Source organism: Zingiber officinale, chromosome 9B, assembly GCF_018446385.1.
Source record: "Zingiber officinale cultivar Zhangliang chromosome 9B, Zo_v1.1, whole genome shotgun sequence".
Taxonomy (NCBI): Eukaryota; Viridiplantae; Streptophyta; class Magnoliopsida; order Zingiberales; family Zingiberaceae; genus Zingiber; species Zingiber officinale.
This window is the reverse complement of record NC_056003.1, coordinates 9,210,190-9,230,719: the sequence shown is the minus strand read 5'-3', so window position 1 is coordinate 9,230,719 and position 20,530 is coordinate 9,210,190. Positions and strand designations below refer to the sequence as shown.

The 20,530-nt window shown below is 40.9% G+C and overlaps 1 protein-coding gene and 1 pseudogene across 1 annotated transcript; one reads left to right on the top strand and one right to left on the bottom strand.

Annotated features, from left to right (window-relative positions):
• Positions 1-3,860: 3,860 nt before the first annotated feature.
• LOC122022793 (eukaryotic translation initiation factor 1A-like) lies at positions 3,861-4,503 on the top strand. The gene is made up of 2 exons (XM_042580909.1): positions 3,861-3,928; positions 3,996-4,503. Exons 1-2 carry the CDS (start codon positions 3,861-3,863, stop codon positions 4,285-4,287), a joined length of 360 nt encoding a protein of 119 aa, XP_042436843.1. The 3' UTR covers positions 4,288-4,503.
• Positions 4,504-5,500: 997 nt separating this feature from the next.
• Positions 5,501-20,478, bottom strand: LOC122024608 (annotated as a pseudogene).
• Positions 20,479-20,530: the final 52 nt, after the last annotated feature.

Sequence of the window (20,530 nt, the reverse complement as noted above, 5' to 3'; positions counted from 1 at the left end):
AGAAATATTTTCAAGAAATAAATGAAACCTTAGTAAAGTGATATTTTGCCCCGTTCTTCCTGCCGATCTCATGGATAAGATAATTGAGTTAAATCAACTTTTTGTCTTCAATTTTGTGTGTGTGTATATATATATATATATAAAATTGAAAGTTCACTATGAGTTACTAAACTTATCTATGGGGTGAAAAGTCAAAACAAATCGAAAATTTAATTCATTTCAATTTTTTTTTATTTCAAATTGAATTGAGTAATAACAATTAATATTTAGTAACTTATATATTTTAAACATGAAAAATCATTTTTATTATAAAAAGAATAATCAGTTTTAAATTTGATTATTTGTTTAATCATGGGAAAAGCAACTTTAAAAATATTAAAATCATTTTTTATGTATAATGTTTATTTATTAAAATTTCTTTCAATTTTCAAATTTTACTTATAATTTTTTTATTACCTAAAAAAGGGAAAATCATGTTATAATAAAAATTTCAAGATAAAGATCATGTGTTTCTTTTCCTAATTCAGTTGCCATGCTGAATATGCTCTTTTATATAAACTATATAAGTTAAAGGGTGTTTCGATCGAATCCAATGGTAACGTTTACTTCAAATTGAGTATTTTATAAAAATGTGTTTGATTGTCAATTTTAGTTGTTATTTTGCTTTTAAACAGAACCAAGCTAGGGAGAACATACACATGGAGGCACGCTTTCTGAACTAAGTATAAACTAAGCTCAAGTTTCGAACTGAGCTCAAGTTATTTGGAATTATTTAATTTTATTACTAGTCGAGTTTGAATTTAAGAATTAAAGTTTAATTGAACTCGAGCCGAGCTCTAGCTTAGGTAAAATAAATCAAGCTTAAGTTTTTTACTATTCAGCTAGACTCATTACACTATTAATTAGATAATGATAAATTTACTATAATGGATAGGAATCAATTCTCGGTGAATGCATATTTTTAGAAAAAAATCTCTCTAAACTCCTAGTCATTTAACGGTCGATTATAATTTATTCTCATAATTTATTTTCTTTTACGTAACTTAAACACGAACGGTAAAAAAATACATAAACATATGATTTCCTTTCTTACTAAAATAAATAGTCTCTCCTAGTCTTAAGGAATTATGCATAAAATACATGAGTTCCAATTTTGATAAAATTAAAAGTAAATATTTTTTTTATATATTAGTCATTACTCTAAAGATTAATAACAGCTTGTAATTTATTTTATGTTAATTCTAGAATAAATGGATGAAAATATTGAAGACAAATGTATTTATTTTTTTATCATCGTATAGAAAAGAAAAGAAGATTATATATTTTTTTTATTGTGGAGCAGAAGAAGAGGTTGTTTCTTTAGTGTTTTTTTTATTAAATTTTTTCTCATTCTCTTTAATTTTTTTAAAGCCAGCGCACAGCGAAGTTGTCTTTAATTTTCTCTTCGGTTGAAACCGTCGCAATGACTGATTGACTTGACAAAGAAAGTTATTTTTAATATTCTTTTAAGTGACATTTTTAGAGAGCGAGTTAAATACCACATCATGTCTCAATAACCCCTTTATAAATCACACAATTTTACCTTGTATATAATTTAAAACTCTGCCACCAAACCACGCATCCCTCTACTATAATTAAAAATTCTCTCCCCTATCAAATTTAAAATAACAAAAAAACATTTTAATTTTAAAAAAAAAAAACGGAGGAATTCCCTCTGTTCAGAGAGGAGACCACTGATCTAATTTTTTTAATTAGAGAAGAGAGGACGATTTAACTATAATTAATTATGATTCTTTCTTCATTTCATTTTTCCATTTAGATTATAATTTAAGTAGGAGCGGATGGTCATCCCTCACTCAGTGTCAGACAGTCTGACTATCCGTCCATCCATTCCGATCTAAACTATAATTTAAATAGGAATATAAATCTAGGGAAAAGTCATAATTAATTGGGATTGAATAATTACTATGATCCGATCATAATTATATTATGGATCACTTCCTAATTTAAAAACATAGATAAAAAATCTTTACTTTATATAGAGTCTCTTCCTGTTTAATTATGGTCATATAAAGGAGCCACGTTTTTTTTTAAACTAAGTCCGTTTAAAAGTTAAATGACTAGCTCTAGTTATTTGTGAAGTATTTAATTTTATTATAAACTATTTAATTTTATTATAAGTTGAATTCTAACTTACTATTAAAGTTCGAATTGAATTCGAGTCGAGCTCGAGCTTAGGTAAAATAAATCAAGCTCAAGTTTTTTATTGTTCAACTCGACTCGATTTGATTATAACCCTAATTAGAGAATGACGATTTTGCTACAATGGGTAAGGATCAACGGGCGCATACTCTAAAAAAAAAAAAATTCCTCCAACCTTTTAATCATTAGACGGTCGATTATAAATTAATCCCGTAATTTAATCATCTTTGCATAACTTAAATAAGAAGTAGGAAAGATACATGAATGTGATCATCTTTCTTACTACAACAAGTAGTCTCGAGATCATTAAAATAGATAAGAAAAGATATAAATTGACACTCGTAATGTTAAGGAATCATACACAAAAGAAATCTATAGGTTTCTTTTTTTTGACAATTTTTTTTCATTCTCTTTAATCTTTTTTCAAGCCAGCGCACAGCAAAGTCTATGCCTCATGCGGACATTACTTCTTTCCTTAATTTTCTCTTCTGTTTAAACCGTCGCAATGATTGACTCACATAATTGACTTGACTAAGAAAGTTTTTTTAATATTTTTTTTAAGTGACATTTCTAGAAAGCGAGTTCAATATCACATCAATAATATAAAAAAACATCTCTCAATAACTCCTTATGTTAATTATAAATGAATGAAAGAGAAATGGAAAATGAAAGATGCTTATTATGAATAGGATTTTAATTTTACATTGAAAGTTTTAAGATAGTAAAAGATCTAATAAAATTGGCTGAGTGTGATTAACGGCTCTTCACCAAGTAGTAGAAATCAACTCCTAATTTGTAAGTTTTTAAATTCAGTTAAGTCATAAAAAAAAAAAAAATCCGACGATATATTATACTCCAACAAATGACACACTTTTACCTTTTCTTCTTCTTCTTCTTCTTCTTCTTCTTATTATTATTATTATTATTATTATTATTTTATTAAAAATATGTCCCCTTTACTAACTAATTTTGGTGAAGCCTAAAATGAATTTATGTTAATGTCCTTTTTTTCTATTCACATTAAAAATAATTTTAAGATTTATTAATAATTTCACAAGCAAAACAATCAGTGATCTAGAGTTCGAGACTCAACTATGACGTATTATTAAAAAATTTTGTCATCATTAATTTTCTCTGGTTGTTTTATATTAAAAAAAATATAGTTTTCTTTAGTTCCACATCTTAAAATTAACAACACTATGATCAAAGAAGCTTCTATAAATATTTTAGGCTGACGATGTTAAAAAATATATTTTTCTTAATTTTTTTTACTAAGATAAGTATAATATTAAATTAAATTGATTTTTTATATAGGGAAGCCCGTTATAGTAGTTTGTTATTGGGATTCTCTAGCATCACCCTTGCATTATTATACTATTGTATGGATCTGACGAATCACAAATCTTACCCAAATAATTAATTTTTGATTCTTAAAATTATATTCTTGGAATTATATTACGCACGCAACGCGTATGCCGATCACTAGTGTATAATAAAAAACCGTCACACCAAACCACACATCCCTCTACTCCAATTAAAAATTCTCTCCCCTATCAAATTTAAATTAAAAACAAACATTTTAATTAAAAATTAAAAAAAAATAGAAGAAAAAGCAAGGAGCAACTCCCTCCTGTTTAGAGAACCGCTTTTTACCGAAGATGAGGGAGCTACCTCGGGAGCGGATCTTCTGGACCAGGAATTCCTGGTCCCTCCCTGGACCACACAGGTGGTATAAAACTCTCCCTCACGTGCACGCCAACGCCCAAAAGAACCCTAGTCTCTTCCAACTTCAGCGTCGCCTCCCTCGACGGATCGAAGCGCCTCTACCACATCCGCGGCAAGATGCACAAGAAGGTCTGGATCGCTGTCGGGGACATCATCCTCGTCGGCCTCCGTGACTACCAGGACGAGAAGGCGGACATCGTCTTCAAGTATATGCCTGACGAGGCCCGTCTCCTTAAGGCCTACGGTGAGCTCCTTGAGAACATCCACCTCAACGAGGGCATCGGAGGGCTCGACGAGGAGGACGAGGGCGGTGCCGATGACTACATCAAGTTCGAGGATGAAGATATCGACAAGATCTAAGGTAATAGGATTTTCAAAAGATGATGATTCAGAAGAGATCAAAAGGTCTTGGATGGTGAAGAGGAAGAAGGATTTTCAGAAGATGGAGAAGGTTCACAGTCGGCTGGTCAATATTCTCGAGGGGCTCGGGCTCCATGCCGGAGTTTTGAGCCTCGTTGAGCAGAAACATATCGTGGATTGCATCTATGCCTTCCAGAAGAAAGGTCGGAACGGTGAGCTCAGAGGTATGGATCACCATTTCATCTTACGTTTATTCCTGCATTTTGATAATAACTCGCGTTGTTCATAAGGTTAACTGGTATTTTTTGTTCAGAACGAACGTATTCGGAGCAGTTCGGTTGCTGCTACAATTATGCAGTGGTAATTTTACAGTTCTTGTAATTTGTAGTTATTTTACTATCTTTTTTTTTGTGTGTGTGTTTTGTTTTTGCTAAAGCAACCATTTCTGATTTACAGGACAAGCATGGCAACCCTCCAGGCATAATTCGCGACGAACAAGTCGATCCCATTCCCCCTTTGCTGAATATCTTTGGATGTTTCGCTCAGATCAAATTCAAGCTTCAAATTTTCCGTTTGACGATTGAAAATAAGCTCTAATACCTTGAGCGGACTAAGAACACTAGTATAGCTGGCAATGTCATGCCTGCTCTGGTCATATATTTTTGTGAAAAACTACTGCATGTTTTATTATTCTCGTGATTTTACGCCTTGTTCAAGGACTTCTCGGGAACAAGTTGTTGTTCAAATTCTTATTTCATCCTCGAATAATTTTGCACTCATCTGTAGTGATACTATATTTTGTCATGGAGAATCACCTTTGTGCATCTAAATTATTGCCTTAGATTGGATGTTCTTCGTGTCCTTGAGTTCATACAAACGAAACATTTGCTTGCACGGTGCTGCAGAATTCTGCATTATTCCGAGCAATGCATAGTTTCTGTCCTTTGTTCAACACACTAACACAATGGCTAAACAACCAAACGCTAAGTTCATAAATTACTTAAGATATTGTTTCAACGATCAACATTACAAAACAAAATCACCATCAATGGCAAGATGCAGTGTTATTGTCAATATTTTTTATAGCTTATACAATGCAAAAAACCTTATCCAATCAATCAGATAAATCTACAAATACATAACACAAGAAAAGAGGAGCTTTGAAGCTCAATCAAGTCCAAAAAAAAAATTGTTCATTACTGAACAGGACTTGAGTTCCTCTGAGACATCCATGACAATGTTACTTAAACAGACGGAATTCACTTTCACTGTCTAAGTGAACGGGTCGTTTTCTTCGAGTGGCCAGCCGAACCAAAGCCAAGAGGAGGGAAGTCATCCAGATTGAACTGGTTGGGGTTATACTTGAAGGCACAGCGGGCACACAGTGCTTAGCGATTTCAGCTCTATTTCCGTTCAGAATAAGCACAGAGCTGCAAGGATTTCCAAACGATATGGTGAGCATAAACAAATTTACAATCAACAGATGGTTACAGAAAAATGTGGGAAACAAAAACAGAAGAAATATAGCAAATTTCTCAAGTGCATACCCAACAGGCAGAGGTATAGCAGTGGAGCCGGAAAATTCTCCTGGGCCGAGCACCTTCTGTTGGAGACAATCAATCTGTAGCCGGAGATTTTACGGGGTATTAGCTGAATTTAAATATACTGAATTTAAATTCATTTATCTGTTAAAATGACCTGAGCTGATAATCTCAGGCTGCCAGCAGGGGCTGGTTTTCTGACCACGGAGTGGTTAAGTGAGCAGAGTGTCAAAGCAGCAAAGTCCGCGCGGACTGAAGGTCGACCGGGCCGAGCAGGTGGTCGACCGGGCGAGCAACAAAACAGGCTGATCGTGCGAGTAGTGAGACCAACCGAGCGTACCGAGGGCGGACGACTGAGCGAGCGAAGATGTTGACTGGGCGAATGAAGGGGCCGACCGAGCAGCGAGGTCGGGTAGGAAGAATGGCCGGTCGAGCGAACAGCGAGACAAGCCGAACAGGCGAAGAGGCTGACCGAGGCCTGCGAATGACGCAGTTTCCTTGAAACAGATTCGTCCACCTCCGGCTGTGCTTCGAGGCTTACTCAGGTCGTCTGTTTCCCAGGATACAACGGCGAAATCGCAATCTCCACCTAGCACTGGTGGTTGCGGCGAACTGAGAAATACCCGAATGCTATCACCAGGGTTCTGTCGAGTGGAAGAAAGAAACGACAGAGAAGAAGAAGAGGGAAAAGAAGGTGGATGGAAAGATTATTTAATCTTTCTTTTCCTCTCATGCTCAAGGCCTTTTATAGGATGCCTTGCATGAGGTTACTTTTCCATTTCTAAAGAAATGTCAGTTAATTTATTTGGGTGTGCATAAGTCACCGTCGAGAAACGAAAGAAGACTTCCATATCCAAGCTTAGCTCAGACGTAACTCGCTTCTTTTGGGGTGTGAAGCAGTGTCAAACCAAAATACTCAACAAGCATAAGCATTAGCTCTCCCTGAAAAGGAGGTGATCCAGCCGCACCTTCCAGTACGGCTACCTTGTTACGACTTCACTCCAGTCACTAGCCCCGCCTTCGGCATCCCCCTCCTTGCGGTTAAGGTAACGACTTCGGGCATGGCCAGCTCCCATAGTGTGACGGGCGGTGTGTACAAGGCCCGGGAACGAATTCACCGCCGTATGCATAAGTCGTGCTCGCACACAAGCCAACTTGGTTCAGTGCAATCCGAGCCCTAGATTTGCACCATCCCTATGCAGCCACACACAAGAGCAAACTTCCACTCATTTATTTGTTCACAACACACATGCTTGTGAAACAATATAAACCAACCATCAAGCCTTGAAACTTCCAATATGGGACTAAAATCTTCTTCACAATGGAGCTTCTTTCTTCTTCACTCTCTTCTCCATTCACTCATTTTCAACAATCCCCCACATGAATGGAGATAGAGTAAGTGATAACATCCAGCAGTTGAGTCAAGTATAGGATAGGTAGGTTTTACCCTTTGAACCCTCCCTTGTGAAGATTTGGTTGCTTACTGGCTGATAGTAGACACGATGTCTTTGAACTATACTGTCGTTTGTGTAAGCAGTGATAAATCTCACCCAAGACTCTCCTTGATACAACTCAGTTCTCATGAGTGTGTTCGTTCTTGGCCATGAACACGCCTGGTTCTGTGAGAAGCTCTAAGAATTGTGCCTCCAATTCTCTTCGAAGCGGCCTCACTTTTTCTCACATAGGTGATCCCTCAAGAGTTGTCATATACTCTTCTTGATCATTAAAAGCCCATCAGCTTACCCTGGTCTAGTCACTGTTTCATTAGGGTACTCCCCCACAGTGTGTCTAGTCAGTGCAGATTAGTTGTCCCTTTGAACCTAGTTCTTGGGATCTCCAATCAGCATAGGTTGGGTGTCCTCTGCACTGATCGCTGACAACGACATCAAGCCCATTCCTCGTGATGAGCTTGCAACTAACTCTCGATTTAACCCTTTGGTTAGCGGATCTGCTAGGTTATCCTTTGACTTCACATAGTCAATAGTGATAACTCCCGTTGAGAGTAGTTGTCTAATGGTATTATGTCTACGACGTATATGTTTAGACTTACCATTGTACAGATGGCTCTGTGCCCGACCAATTGCTGATTGACTATCGCAATATATACAAATTGCCGACACAGGTTTCGACCATCTCGGAATATCTTCTAAGAATTATCGTAGCCATTCAGCCTCTTCACCACATTTGTCAAGAGCTACAAACTCAGATTCCATCGTGGATCTGGTTATTACAGTTTGCTTAGAAGATTTCCAGGAAATGGCTGCACCTGCTAGAGTGAAGATATATCCACTCGTAGACTTAGAGTCTTTTATATCAGATATCCAACTTGCATCGCTGTTGTTGGTGCAACCTTAGGTCAAGGTTGACCTGGTTGACCTGACTCGAGTTGTATTTTGATGTTTGACTTAGGAAGATTGTTGGTGCAACCTTAGGTCAAGGTTGACCTAGTTGAGTTGTATTTTGATGTTTGACACTCGTGGAAGAGTTGTATTCTTGATATGGGACAAGAATAGATGTTTGGGAGATTATTGGTGCAACCGTAGGTCAAGGTTGACCTGGTTGACCTGATTCGGGAAAAAGTCCAAGTATGGAGACTTGGCACGGGAAAAGTCCAAGTATGGAGACTTGGCACTGGAAAAGTCCAAGCAAGGAGCTTGGCACGCGAAAAGTCCAAGTATGGAGACTTGGCACGGGAAAAGTCCAAGTATGGAGACTTGGCACTGGAAAAGTCCAAGTATGGAGACTTGGCACGGAAAAGTCCTAACTGGGATGTTAGGCAGTGTGGAAAGTCCTGGTGAGTGAAGCCAGGCAGTGGGAAAGTCCTAACTGGGATGTTAGGCAGTTGGAAAGTCCTGGTGAGTGAAGTCAGGCAGTGGGAAAGTCCTAACTGGGATGTTAGGCAGTGTGGAAAGTCCTGGTGAGTGAAGCCAGGCAGTGGGAAAGTCCTAACTGGGATATTAGGCAGTGTGAAAACCCTAGTGAGTGAAGCTAGGTGAAAGTCCTGGTGAGTGAAGCCGGGCAAGGGAAAATCCAGATGGATCAAGGGTGATCGGACATCTGGTGATGGAAAGTCCAAGTGGGTCAAAGGGATTGACCGGACACTTGGTAGGGAGTCTTAGCAGGTCAAGAGAGTGACCAGATGCTAAGCATGAGATACCAATAGGTCAAGGTTGACCGGATATTGGTTTGGAAGACTTGGAACTTGGTTTGGGCAAAACCCAAGCTCTGGATCGATCAGTGGATCGATCCAGCGATACGCTGGGTATCTGATCGGTCTGGTGACCGATCAGATAACGATCAGTGGCTTACTGAGGTTCTTCTGATCGGTCTGCAGACCGATCAGAAAGCGAACAGAAGGCAAAGAGAAAAGGAGGGGATCGGTCTGTGGACCGATCCACATGCACCCTGATCGGTCCACAGGTCGATCAGGAGACGATCAGAGAACTTGGGCGAGTTCTCTGTGAAGAGTGCTGATCGGTCTGGGGACCGATCAGCACAGGTCCTGATCGGTCCCCAAGACCGATCAGGCTTCAGCCTGATCGGTCCACGCACTAGCCGTTGCGTAGCAACGGCTAGTTCTCTGCTCTTCTTCTTCGCAGTATAAAAGAGGGCTACAGGACTTGGTGATTCTCTCTTCTTTAGCTACTTCTTCTTCCTTCGGAAGTTCTCTCCTGCCTGAAGCTTCTGCTTCTTCTTCTTGCCGAGCTTTGTTGAGCTCGTTGGTGCTGAAGCTTCGCGAGCTTCTTCCGTCGGTTTTCTAGCTAGGCTTGGATCCGAGAAGCCGCTTCACTGTGGTTCTCGACTTCAAGAAGGCAAGCAAGTGTTGTTTACATTTCTGTTCTTGTTTTCTTGTTCCTATTTGTACTCCTATTGCTGTTGCAAAGATTGTGGTGAGGTTTCTCCACCCACGAGGAGTATCTATTAGCCGGGTTTCCGGGGACTCATCCACCGACGGATTGGTAGGCTTCGTCCACCTTACGGACACGCCGAGGAGTAGGAGTTCATCTCCGAACCTCGTTATATGGTTTGTCTTTCTTCTCCTGTTTTCTTTCTACGTTGTATTTCCGCTGCACTAACCCAATCGTAGGAAGAAACGCGAAAGATTGGGGTCGGCTATTCACACCCCCCCTCTAGCCGTACGAAGGATCCTAACAAGTGGTATCAGAGCGAGGCCGCTCTTCGACGGATCAACACCCGGGGGAGCACGGGCTAGAGATGGATCTCTATGGAGAAGATATCACGATTCAACCCTTCTACGAGTCTCACGACAACTTCACGTATTGGAGGGTAAGGATGATGTATTTTCTTAGGACTAATATGTTAAATTGGTTTTGTGTACAAGAAGGGTTTTCCCCTCCGATGGATGAGGAAGGAAAACCTATCAAGAAGAAGGAGTGGACGAAAGAGCAAATCCGACAATCCGAAATCAATGACGAGGTAACAAAAATTATTGAATTTACGTTACCTAATAATGTTTTGTGCAAGATAGATAGGTACAACAACGCCAAGGAATTGTGGAACAACTTGGCCAAGTTTCATGAGGAGAGCTCCACTTCAAGCCATGAAGAGGAGCCTAGTGAGCCAAGTAGCTCACATCATGGAGGGAGCGAATTGAGAGTTGAGGGCTACTCAACATCCAAGGAAGAAGAGGAGGAGAGTTCCTCTTGTTCAAGTTCGGAGCAAGAAGAAGAAGTTTCCACCTCCGGAAGGGTTGAAGAAGAAAGCTCATCTCCACCCTCAACCCTAGGTAACTCAAGCAATTTAAGTTCAATTAAATTACACATTATGTGCTTTGAGTGTAGGGAACATGGACATTACAAGAGTAAGTGTCCAAAGAGGGTAAGAAAGACTCCACCGGCGCCAAAGGTCAAGGAAGCCGGAGTCCCGAAACGCAAGGGCAAGGAGCACATCGTGTGCTTCCAATGCAAGCAAAGGGGACACTATAGGAGCCATTGTCCGAGGGGGAGGCAACCTCACAAGGGCAAGAGACCGGGCACATCGATAGGGGGAGCTAAGGCAAACCCTAAGGTAACCTCTAAGGTTCATTTTTGCAATTCTAATAAAATGCATGCTAGGAATTTTATTGCACTTGTCGATAATAACAAGCATGATAACCTTAGGAATCAATACATGTGCTTAGGAGCTAAACATGTTAGCCTAGGTAAGGATAACACTAGAAATACCAACCCTAGGATTAACGCTTTTAAAGTTAAGGAAAACTTAGGTAGGAATCCCAAATCAACTAGACATATGCCTAGGAATGCCTCAAAGAACAATGACAAATTAAAACTTAAGGTATTAGAGAAGGAGAATCAAGTCTTGAGGTCAAGACTTGATACTTTGGAAAATGCTCTTAAGAACTTGGAGAAGTCATCTCTAGGGTTTAAGGGTCAAAAACCAATGTCCAAGGACAAGAAACCTAAGTCCCAAGTGGTCAAGCCCACTTATCATAGTGTTCCATTCGATTATGGAACAAAACCTAAGGCTAGGAAGACCACCACCAAGGTCACAAGGGGAGTCACCCCTAGAGTTGATCTTGATGAGTCCCAAATGACCAAGGCTTCAAAGCCTAGGAGGGTCATTAGGAGGGTTGCTAGGGAAGTCATCCCTAGTGAATATTTAGTGAACCCAATGAGCTCACATAGATATTGGGTTCCTAGGAGTATCTTCTTTATCCCATAGATGGGTTAGAGAGTGTCAACTCCAATTAGAAGGGTAGTTAACCCAACTTTGAGGAAATTGACACTCAAGGAGCATTTTCAAGGTTTTGATAACCTTTGAAAATGAAAAAGAATTATTATTTACTCCTTGAAGAGTAAATTGTGCCATATTTGAAAAATATCGATTTTAATCTTATTTGGCACAATTTAAGAAAATCTAGAGAAATACCATAATTGGGATTTTGGTTTTCTCTTAGGGATATATGGGCAATCTAGGGTTAGATTTTAAGTTAGCTAAGGCTAAGGATACTTAGATAGGGAATTTAGGTATTTTATTTGTGCTAACTTGCCATGATTGGTTGCCATATGTCATGCCATGACATCATATTTATTTTATTATCATTTGAAATGTCATGATAATGCTTAGGCTAGTTTATATGTTATGCTTTATTTAAGTTTTCAAACTTTATGTCATGACATCATGACATTGGCACATGTTTTTACTTATGACATCATTATATGCCATGTCATTATCTCTTGCATTATAATCAATGAAATTGATTTGAGGACAAACATATAATTTGATATTGAGATCAAATTGGTGTTTAGAAAATGCATGAGAACTTAGCATAAGTTGACCTTAACCCATATCTCACATCAAATTGACTTGAATGTGGTTTGATACACCTTAGATGTGTGTGAGATATTAGGATCATGAGTTAGGATCAAGGTGCATTGTCCTTGTACCTAGATGACCCTAATTCAAGAAATTAAGGATCATAGGGAAAGCTTGTGTACAAGTCATGTACATCTAGCCCTAAGATTATGGTCCTAAATTCAAATGGTTTTAAAAGCATTTTAAAATTGATTTGAAAAACCTTGATGAAACTTTCCTAGTGATGGCATTCATCATTGAACATTGTGATACAAAGTTGAGTTAAACTTGAACTATCTCAAAGTTTTTGAACTTTGTATCAAGATTGAAAAATGGAAACTATTTTCATAGAAAACTATTTTTCCTTGATAGTGTATGATATGAGGAATGTATCCTCAAAGTTTCGTAATTTTTGGAATTTTCTGTATTTTTCTGTGAGTTTCTGAACTTCTCTCGGAGAGAAAATCAAAAATCTCTGATTTCAGTGGCTGGATCGGTCCGGGGACCGATCCAGGGAAGATCTGATCGGTCTGCGGACCGATCCAGAGTATTGTGGATCGGTCTGCAGACCGATCCAGTGAGTTCCAGTAGCACGAGTGCGATCTGGTGAAGGGCTGATCGGTCTGGGGACCGATCAGGGCGTGCCGAATTTCTGATTTTTCAGCTGTTGTCTGAAATTTCAGTTATGGAAGTAGTGTTTTTGGATTTCTAAAGGGTTGGAACTCTCAAAGACATTGTTGGTGCAATGGTCAAAGGGGGAGTTGACCTTTAGGAGAAGTTTTACCTAATTGTCAAGGGGGAGTTGACTTTTAGGGGGAGTTTTTACTCCTTAAGACTTTTGAGGATTAGTGATATGGGATTATCACTAAGTTGATTGTTGAGTTTAGTATCAAGTGGGAAATTAAGAGTTTCAATGAAAGGCATGGGACTTTCATTAGGAAGAAACTCTTGACCTTGATACCCTCCTTTTTCGTTTTGATGTATGTCAAAAAGGGGAGAGTGTTCATTAGAGAATTATTGGAGAAACCCAAGTTAGGTTATCGGGTTAACCTAAGCTAGGGGAAGAATGTCAAGGAATGTTCGAGGAAGAACATTGGAATTCTTTTTGATTTGTGTCAAAAAGGGGGAGAATTATTGGAGAACCCAAGTTAGGTTATCGGGTTAACCTAAGGGGAGAATGTCCAGAGAATGTTCAAGGAAAGAACATTGGACATTGGAAGATGATTGGAAAACCTAAGTTAGGTTATCGGGTTAACCTAACTTGATTATGGGTTTTGTCAAACATCAAAAAGGGGGAGATTGTTGGTGCAACCTTAGGTCAAGGTTGACCTGGTTGACCTGACTCGAGTTGACCTGACTCGAGTTGTATTTTGATGTTTGACTTAGGAAGATTGTTGGTGCAACCTTAGGTCAAGGTTGACCTAGTTGAGTTGTATTTTGATGTTTGACACTCGTGGAAGAGTTGTATTCTTGATATGGGACAAGAATAGATGTTTGGGAGATTATTGGTGCAACCGTAGGTCAAGGTTGACCTGGTTGACCTGATTCGGGAAAAAGTCCAAGTATGGAGACTTGGCACGGGAAAAGTCCAAGTATGGAGACTTGGCACTGGAAAAGTCCAAGCAGGGAGCTTGGCACGCGAAAAGTCCAAGTATGGAGACTTGGCTCGGGAAAAGTCCAAGTATGGAGACTTGGCACTGGAAAAGTCCAAGTATGGAGACTTGGCACGGAAAAGTCCTAACTGGGATGTTAGGCAGTGTGGAAAGTCCTGGTGAGTGAAGCCAGGCAGTGGGAAAGTCCTAACTGGGATGTTAGGCAGTTGGAAAGTCCTGGTGAGTGAAGTCAGGCAGTGGGAAAGTCCTAACTGGGATGTTAGGCAGTGTGGAAAGTCCTGGTGAGTGAAGCCAGGCAGTGGGAAAGTCCTAACTGGGATATTAGGCAGTGTGAAAACCCTAGTGAGTGAAGCTAGGTGAAAGTCCTGGTGAGTGAAGCCGGGCAAGGGAAAATCCAGATGGATCAAGGGTGATCGGACATCTGGTGATGGAAAGTCCAAGTGGGTCAAAGGGATTGACCGGACACTTGGTAGGGAGTCTTAGCAGGTCAAGAGAGTGACCAGATGTTAAGCATGAGATACCAATAGGTCAAGGTTGACCGGATATTGGTTTGGAAGACTTGGAACTTGGTTTGGGCAAAACCCAAGCTCGATCGATCGTGGATCGATCCGATACGTTGGTATCCGATCGGTCCGTGACCGATCGATAACGATCGCTGGCTTATCGAGGTTCTTCGACGGTCCGCACCGATCGAAAGCAATGTAAGGCAAAGAGAAAGGAGGGATCGGTGGACCGATCCATGCACTCGATCGGTCCACGTGTCGATCAGAGACGATCGAGAACTTGGGCGAGTTCTTCAGAAGAGGCTGATCGGTCCGGGACCGATCAGGCCCGATCGGTCCCCAAGACCGATCAGGGGTCTCTGGACCGATCAGGAGATGTTCTGACGATCAGGCTGATGCAACGGCTAGTTCTCTGCTCTTCTTCTTCGCAGGTATAAAAGAGGGCTACAGGACTTCGGTGATTCTCTCTTCTTTAGCTACTTCTTCTTCCTTCTGGAAGTTCTCTCCTGCCTGAAGCTTCTGCTTCTTCTTCTTGCTGAGCTTTGTTGAGCTCGTTGGGTGCTAAAGCTTCGCGTGAGCTTCTTCCTGTTGCTGGTTTTCTAGCTAGGCTTGGATCCGAGAAGCTGCTGCTTCACCAGGGTTCCTGCTGACTTCAAGAAGGCAAGCAAGTGTTGTTTACATTTCTGTTCTTGTTTTCTTGTTCCTATTTATACTCCTATTGCTGTTGCAAAGATTGTGGTGAGGTTTCTCCACCCACAAGGAGTATCTATTAGCCGGGTTTCCGGGGACTCATCCACCGACGGATTGGTAGGCTTCGTCCACCTTACGGACACGCCGAGGAGTAGGAGTTCATCTCCGAACCTCGTTATATGGTTTGTCTTTCTTCTCCTATTTTCTTTCTACGTTGTATTTTCGCTGCACTAACCCAATCGTAGGAAGAAACGCGAAAGATTGGGGTCGGCTATTCACACCCCCCCTCTAGCCGTACGAAGGATCCTAACAGCTGTATCCTTCGATCACAGCGGGATATCTTGAATAGTGCAATCCATATTCACGAGTATACCTCAAGTACCTCAATACTCTTGTTATCCCTTTCTAGTGCTCAACACTAGGATTACTCGTGTATCTACTTAGTTTACTTACTGCGTAAGCCAAGTCTGGTCGTGTACAATTCATCAGGTACATCAGATTTTCAATCACTCGAGAGTACTCTAGCTGAGAGATACTTTCACCTTGATTTCTTGATAGATGTTGACTCGTATCTATCGGCGCCCATGTCAACGTAGTATCACCCATGGTGAATTTCTCAAGAATTTTGTCCACATAATGGGATTGACTAAGAACATGTCCTTCTGTTGTTCTAAGAATTTTGATTCTAGAATCACATAAGCTAGACCCATGTCTGTCATGTCAAATCTTGAGTTCAACATATCTTTAGTGGATTTGATTATCTTATCATTACTCCCAAAAATAAGTATGTCATCTGTATATAGGCACATGATGACATAGTCACTCTCTGTGGCTTTCATGTAGACACATTTATCATATTCATTAATCTTGAATCCACATTCTTTCATGGCATTATTAAATTTTCCGTGTCACTGCTTTGGTGCTTGTTTTAAGTCATATAATGACTTCACCAATCTACATACATTATTTTTCTGTCCTGGCACAGAAAACCCTTCAGGTTGCTCCATGTAGATTTTATCTTTTAAATCCCCATTTAGAAAGGCAGTCTTTACATCTATCAGATGTATTTCGAGATTCCATATAGCGGCAATAGCAAACAATACTCTAACGGAAGTTATTCTCGATATCGGAGAATATATATCAAAGTAATCAAGGTCTTCTTGTTGTCGGTATCCTTTGATTACCAATATGGCCTTATACTTTTCAATTATGCCATCTGATTTTATTTTTTTTCTTTAAGATCCACTTGCAACCTAGTGATTTACTTCCTGGAGGAAGATCTACAAGTTCCCAAGTCTGATTTTGCAAGATAGAATCTATCTCAAATGCAATTGCCTCTCGCCAGTGAGGTCCATCAGAAGAGCCTACAGCTTCTGAGTAACTTCGATGCTCACTTTCCAACATGAAAATGATAAAATCCGATCCATAGGATTTTTCTACCCGAGCTCTTTTGCTCCGTCTAAGCTCAACTTCCAATGGTTCCTCATTGTCATCATTTTCGTCTTCGCCTTGTGTTTCATTCGCTCGTTTTGAGGAGCTAGCATCCTCACGGGTCTTATACGGAAACACATGCTCGAAGAAAGAGGCATTTCTCGATTCGATTATCGAGTTTCTGTGTATCTCCGGTACGTGTGACTCATACACACAAAATCGATAAGCACTGCTGTTATGTGCATATCCAATAAATATGCAATCAACAGTCTTTGGTCCTATCTTAATCCTTTTCGGATCAGGTACCAACACTTTGGCAAGACACCCCCACATTCGTAAATATTTGTAGGACGGTTGTCTTCCATTCCACAACTTATAAGGGCTCTTATCTATTTTCTTCCGGGGCACCTTATTTAAAAGGTAATTAGCTGTTAACACAGCTTTCCCCCACATGGACTCTGGCAATCTAGAGCTTAATAGAAGAACGTTCATCATCTCCTTAAGAGTTCGATTCTTTCGCTCAGCAACCCCATTTTGTTGAGGAGTATAAGGAGCTGTTGTTTCATGTCTGATCCCATGTTCAGCACACAACTCAGCAAACGGTGATACATATTCACCGCCTCGGTCACTTCGAACCACCTTAATTTTTCTATTAAGTTGGTTTTCAACCTCAGTCTTATAGAGAGCAAATTTCTCTATAGATTCATCCTTACTTTTGAGAAGATACATATAACAGTATTTTGTGTTATCATCTACAAAACTGATGAAGTATTTATTGCCACCACGTGTTGGCGTACCTTTTAGGTCACACACTTCAGTGTGGATTAGGTCAAGTGGTTCATTACTTCTTTCAATATGTTGAAAGGATGACCTTGTCATTTTCACTTCAACACAAATCTCACACTTGTGTTTTGGGTCAAGGTGGAATGTAGGTATGCTTTGCATATTAATAATCTATACAATACATCGTAGTTAACATGTCCTAGTCTACCATGCCACAAACACGAAGACTCAAGCATGTAAGTGGAAGAGCTTTCAGTTTTATTTATCTTGGGCCTAATGGCCATTACATTGAGTTTAAACAGCCCATCAGATACATAGCCTCTTCCTACAAACATCCCATTTTTGGACAATACAACTCTGTCCGACTCAAAAACAATGTGAAAGCCATGCTTGCTCAGAAGTGATCCGGACACTAAATTCTTCCGAATCTCCGGAACATACAGCACATTGTTCAGAGTGAGGTCCTTGCCCGAGGTCATCTTCAACACCACCTTTCCTTGGCCCGTGATGTCCAAGGTTGCTGAGTTCCCCATGAACAGTTTGTCTCTAGTGACTTCTTCGAAGTTGCGGAGCAGCTCCTTGTTACAGCAGACATGTCGAGTGGCTCCAGTATCGATCCACCATTGTCGCGGGTTTGAACCGATCAGGTTCAGCTCAGAGACCACAACGCAGAGGTCGTCCATTTCTGGTCCCTCGTTCAGGTTGGCCTCTTGCTTCTTCTTCGACTTTCTGCACTCCGAAGATTTGTGACCCACTTTGTCACAGTTGAAGCACTTCCCAGAGAACTTCTTCTTGTTGATGCCTCCTGTGGGTCCCATCTTAGAAGACTTGGGGTTCTTCCGTTTCGAGCTTTGACCGTGCTCGACCACGTTGGCTTTCACAGTAGCCTGAGAGAACAGCTTCCTCTCTGAGCTCTTGTTGTCTTCTTCGATGCGAAGTCTGACTATGAGTTCCTCCACATTCATCTCCTTCCGCTTGTGCTTCAGGTAGTTCTTGAACTCCTTCCAGCCGGGAGGCAGCTTCTCAATGATAGCTGCCACCTGGAAGGTTTCACTCAGAACCATCCCTTCCGAATGGATCTCGTGCAAGATCATCTGAAGCTCCTGGACTTGACTGATCACCGTCTTGGAGTCAACCATCTTGTAGTCCAGGAATTGACCCACGATGAACTTCTTTGCCCCTGCGTCCTCCGTCTTGTATTTCTTGTCTAGGGACTCCCACAGTTCCTTAGCCGTACTCTTCATGCTATACACAGCGTACAGCGAGTCGGCAAGGCAGTTGAGGATGTAGTTTCGGCAAAGGAACTCGGAATGAGTCCATGCCTCCACTGTACTGATGGTTTGCGCATCAGCATCCTCAGTGCGCTTGGGAGGGTCCTCGGTCAAGAACCGAGCCAGATTGAGTGTGGTCAGGTAGAAGAGCATCTTCTGCTGCCACCTCTTGAAGTTCAGTCCACTGAACTTATCTGGCTTTTCCCCATGATTGATTGGTACAGTTCCAATCGGGGCGGAGGGGGCCTTTATTTGTTGAGTCTGTTGCACCTCAACATTCTGTTCTGTGGCCATCTCAACAGAAACGATTCTGTTTCAAGATTGTTGGAGACAATCAATCTGTAGCCGGAGATTTTACGGGGTATTAGCTGAATTTAAATATACTGAATTTAAATTCACTTATCTGTTAAAATGACCTGAGCTGATAATCTCAGGCTGCCAGCAGGGGCTGGTTTTCTGACCACGGAGTGGTTAAGTGAGCAGAGTGTCAAAGCAACAAAGTCCGCGCGGACTGAAGGTCGACCGGGCCGAGCAGGTGGTCGACCGGGAGAGCAACAAAACAGGCTGATCGTGCGAGTAGTGAGACCAACCGAGCGTACCGAGGGCGGACGACTGAGCGAGCGAAGATGTTGACTGGGCGAACGAAGGGGCCGACCGAGCAGCGAGGTCGGGTAGGAAGAATGGCCGGTCGAGCGAACAGCGAGACAAGCCGAACAGGCGAAGAGGCTGACCGAGGCCTGCGAATGACGCAGTTTCCTTGAAACAGATTCGTCCACCTCCGGCTGTGCTTCGAGGCTTACTCAGGTCGTCTATTTCCCAGGATACAACGGCGAAACCGCAATCTCCACCTAGCACTGGTGGTTGCGGCGAACTGAGAAATACCCGAATGCTATCACCAGGGTTCTGTCGAGTGGAAGAAAGAAACGACAGAGAAGAAGAAGAGGGAAAAGAAGGTGGATGGAAAGATTATTTAATCTTTATTTTCCTTATCTCTTTTCCTCTCATGCTCAAGGCCTTTTATAGGATGCCTTGCATGAGGTTACTTTTCCATTTCTAAAGAAACGTCATATGCATTATATTAATATGCGTTTCTTATTTAAGCGTTAATGAAAAAAGAATAATCCAAGTGGCAAAATGTCAGTTAATTTATTTGGGTGTGCATAAGTCGTGCTCGCACACAAGCCAACTTGGTTCAGTGCAATCCGAGCCCTAGATTTGCACCCTCCCTATGCAGCCACACACAAGAGCAAACTTCCACTCATTTATTTGTTCACAACACACATGCTTGTGAAACAATATAAACCAACCATCAAGCCTTGAAACTTCCAATATGGGACTAAAATCTTCTTCACAATGGAGCTTCTTTCTTCTTCACTCTCTTCTCCATTCACTCATTTTCAACACCTTCAGCTCTGTCCCAAACAGAATATTGCACTCCGACAGAAAGGAAACCGTGCAGAAGGGCCGTAAGAAATCATGGTGGTCGATATGCGGAGGAATGCAATCATCTTTGTCATAAATGTTCATGATGCAGCTATTGGGAATGCATGTGATGGGAAGGACTCGCCATGCTACCATTCTTTTGATCATAAATTTCAACAAAGGGGGAATGGGATCAACTTGTTCGTCGCGAATTATGCCTGGAGGGTTGCCATGCTTGTCCTGTAAATCAGAAATGGTTGCTTTAGCAAAAACAAAACACGCACACAAAAATAAAGACAGTAAAATAACTACAAATTATAAGAGCTGTAAAATTACCACTGCATAATTGTAGCAGCAACCGAACTGCTCCGAATGCGTTCGTTTAACCTTATGAACAACGCGAGTTATTATCAAAATGCAGGAATAAACGTAAGATGAAATGGTGATCCATACCTCTGAGCTCACCGTTCCGGCCTTTCTTCTGGAAGGCATAGATGCAATCCACGATCTATTTTTGCTCGGCGGGGCTCAAAACTCCGGCGTGGAGCCCGAGCCCCTCGAGAATATTGACCAGCCGACCGTGAACCTTCTCCATCTTCTAAAAATCCTTCTTCCTCTTCATCATCCAAGACCTTTTGATCTCTTCTAAATCATCATCTTTTGAAAATCCTATT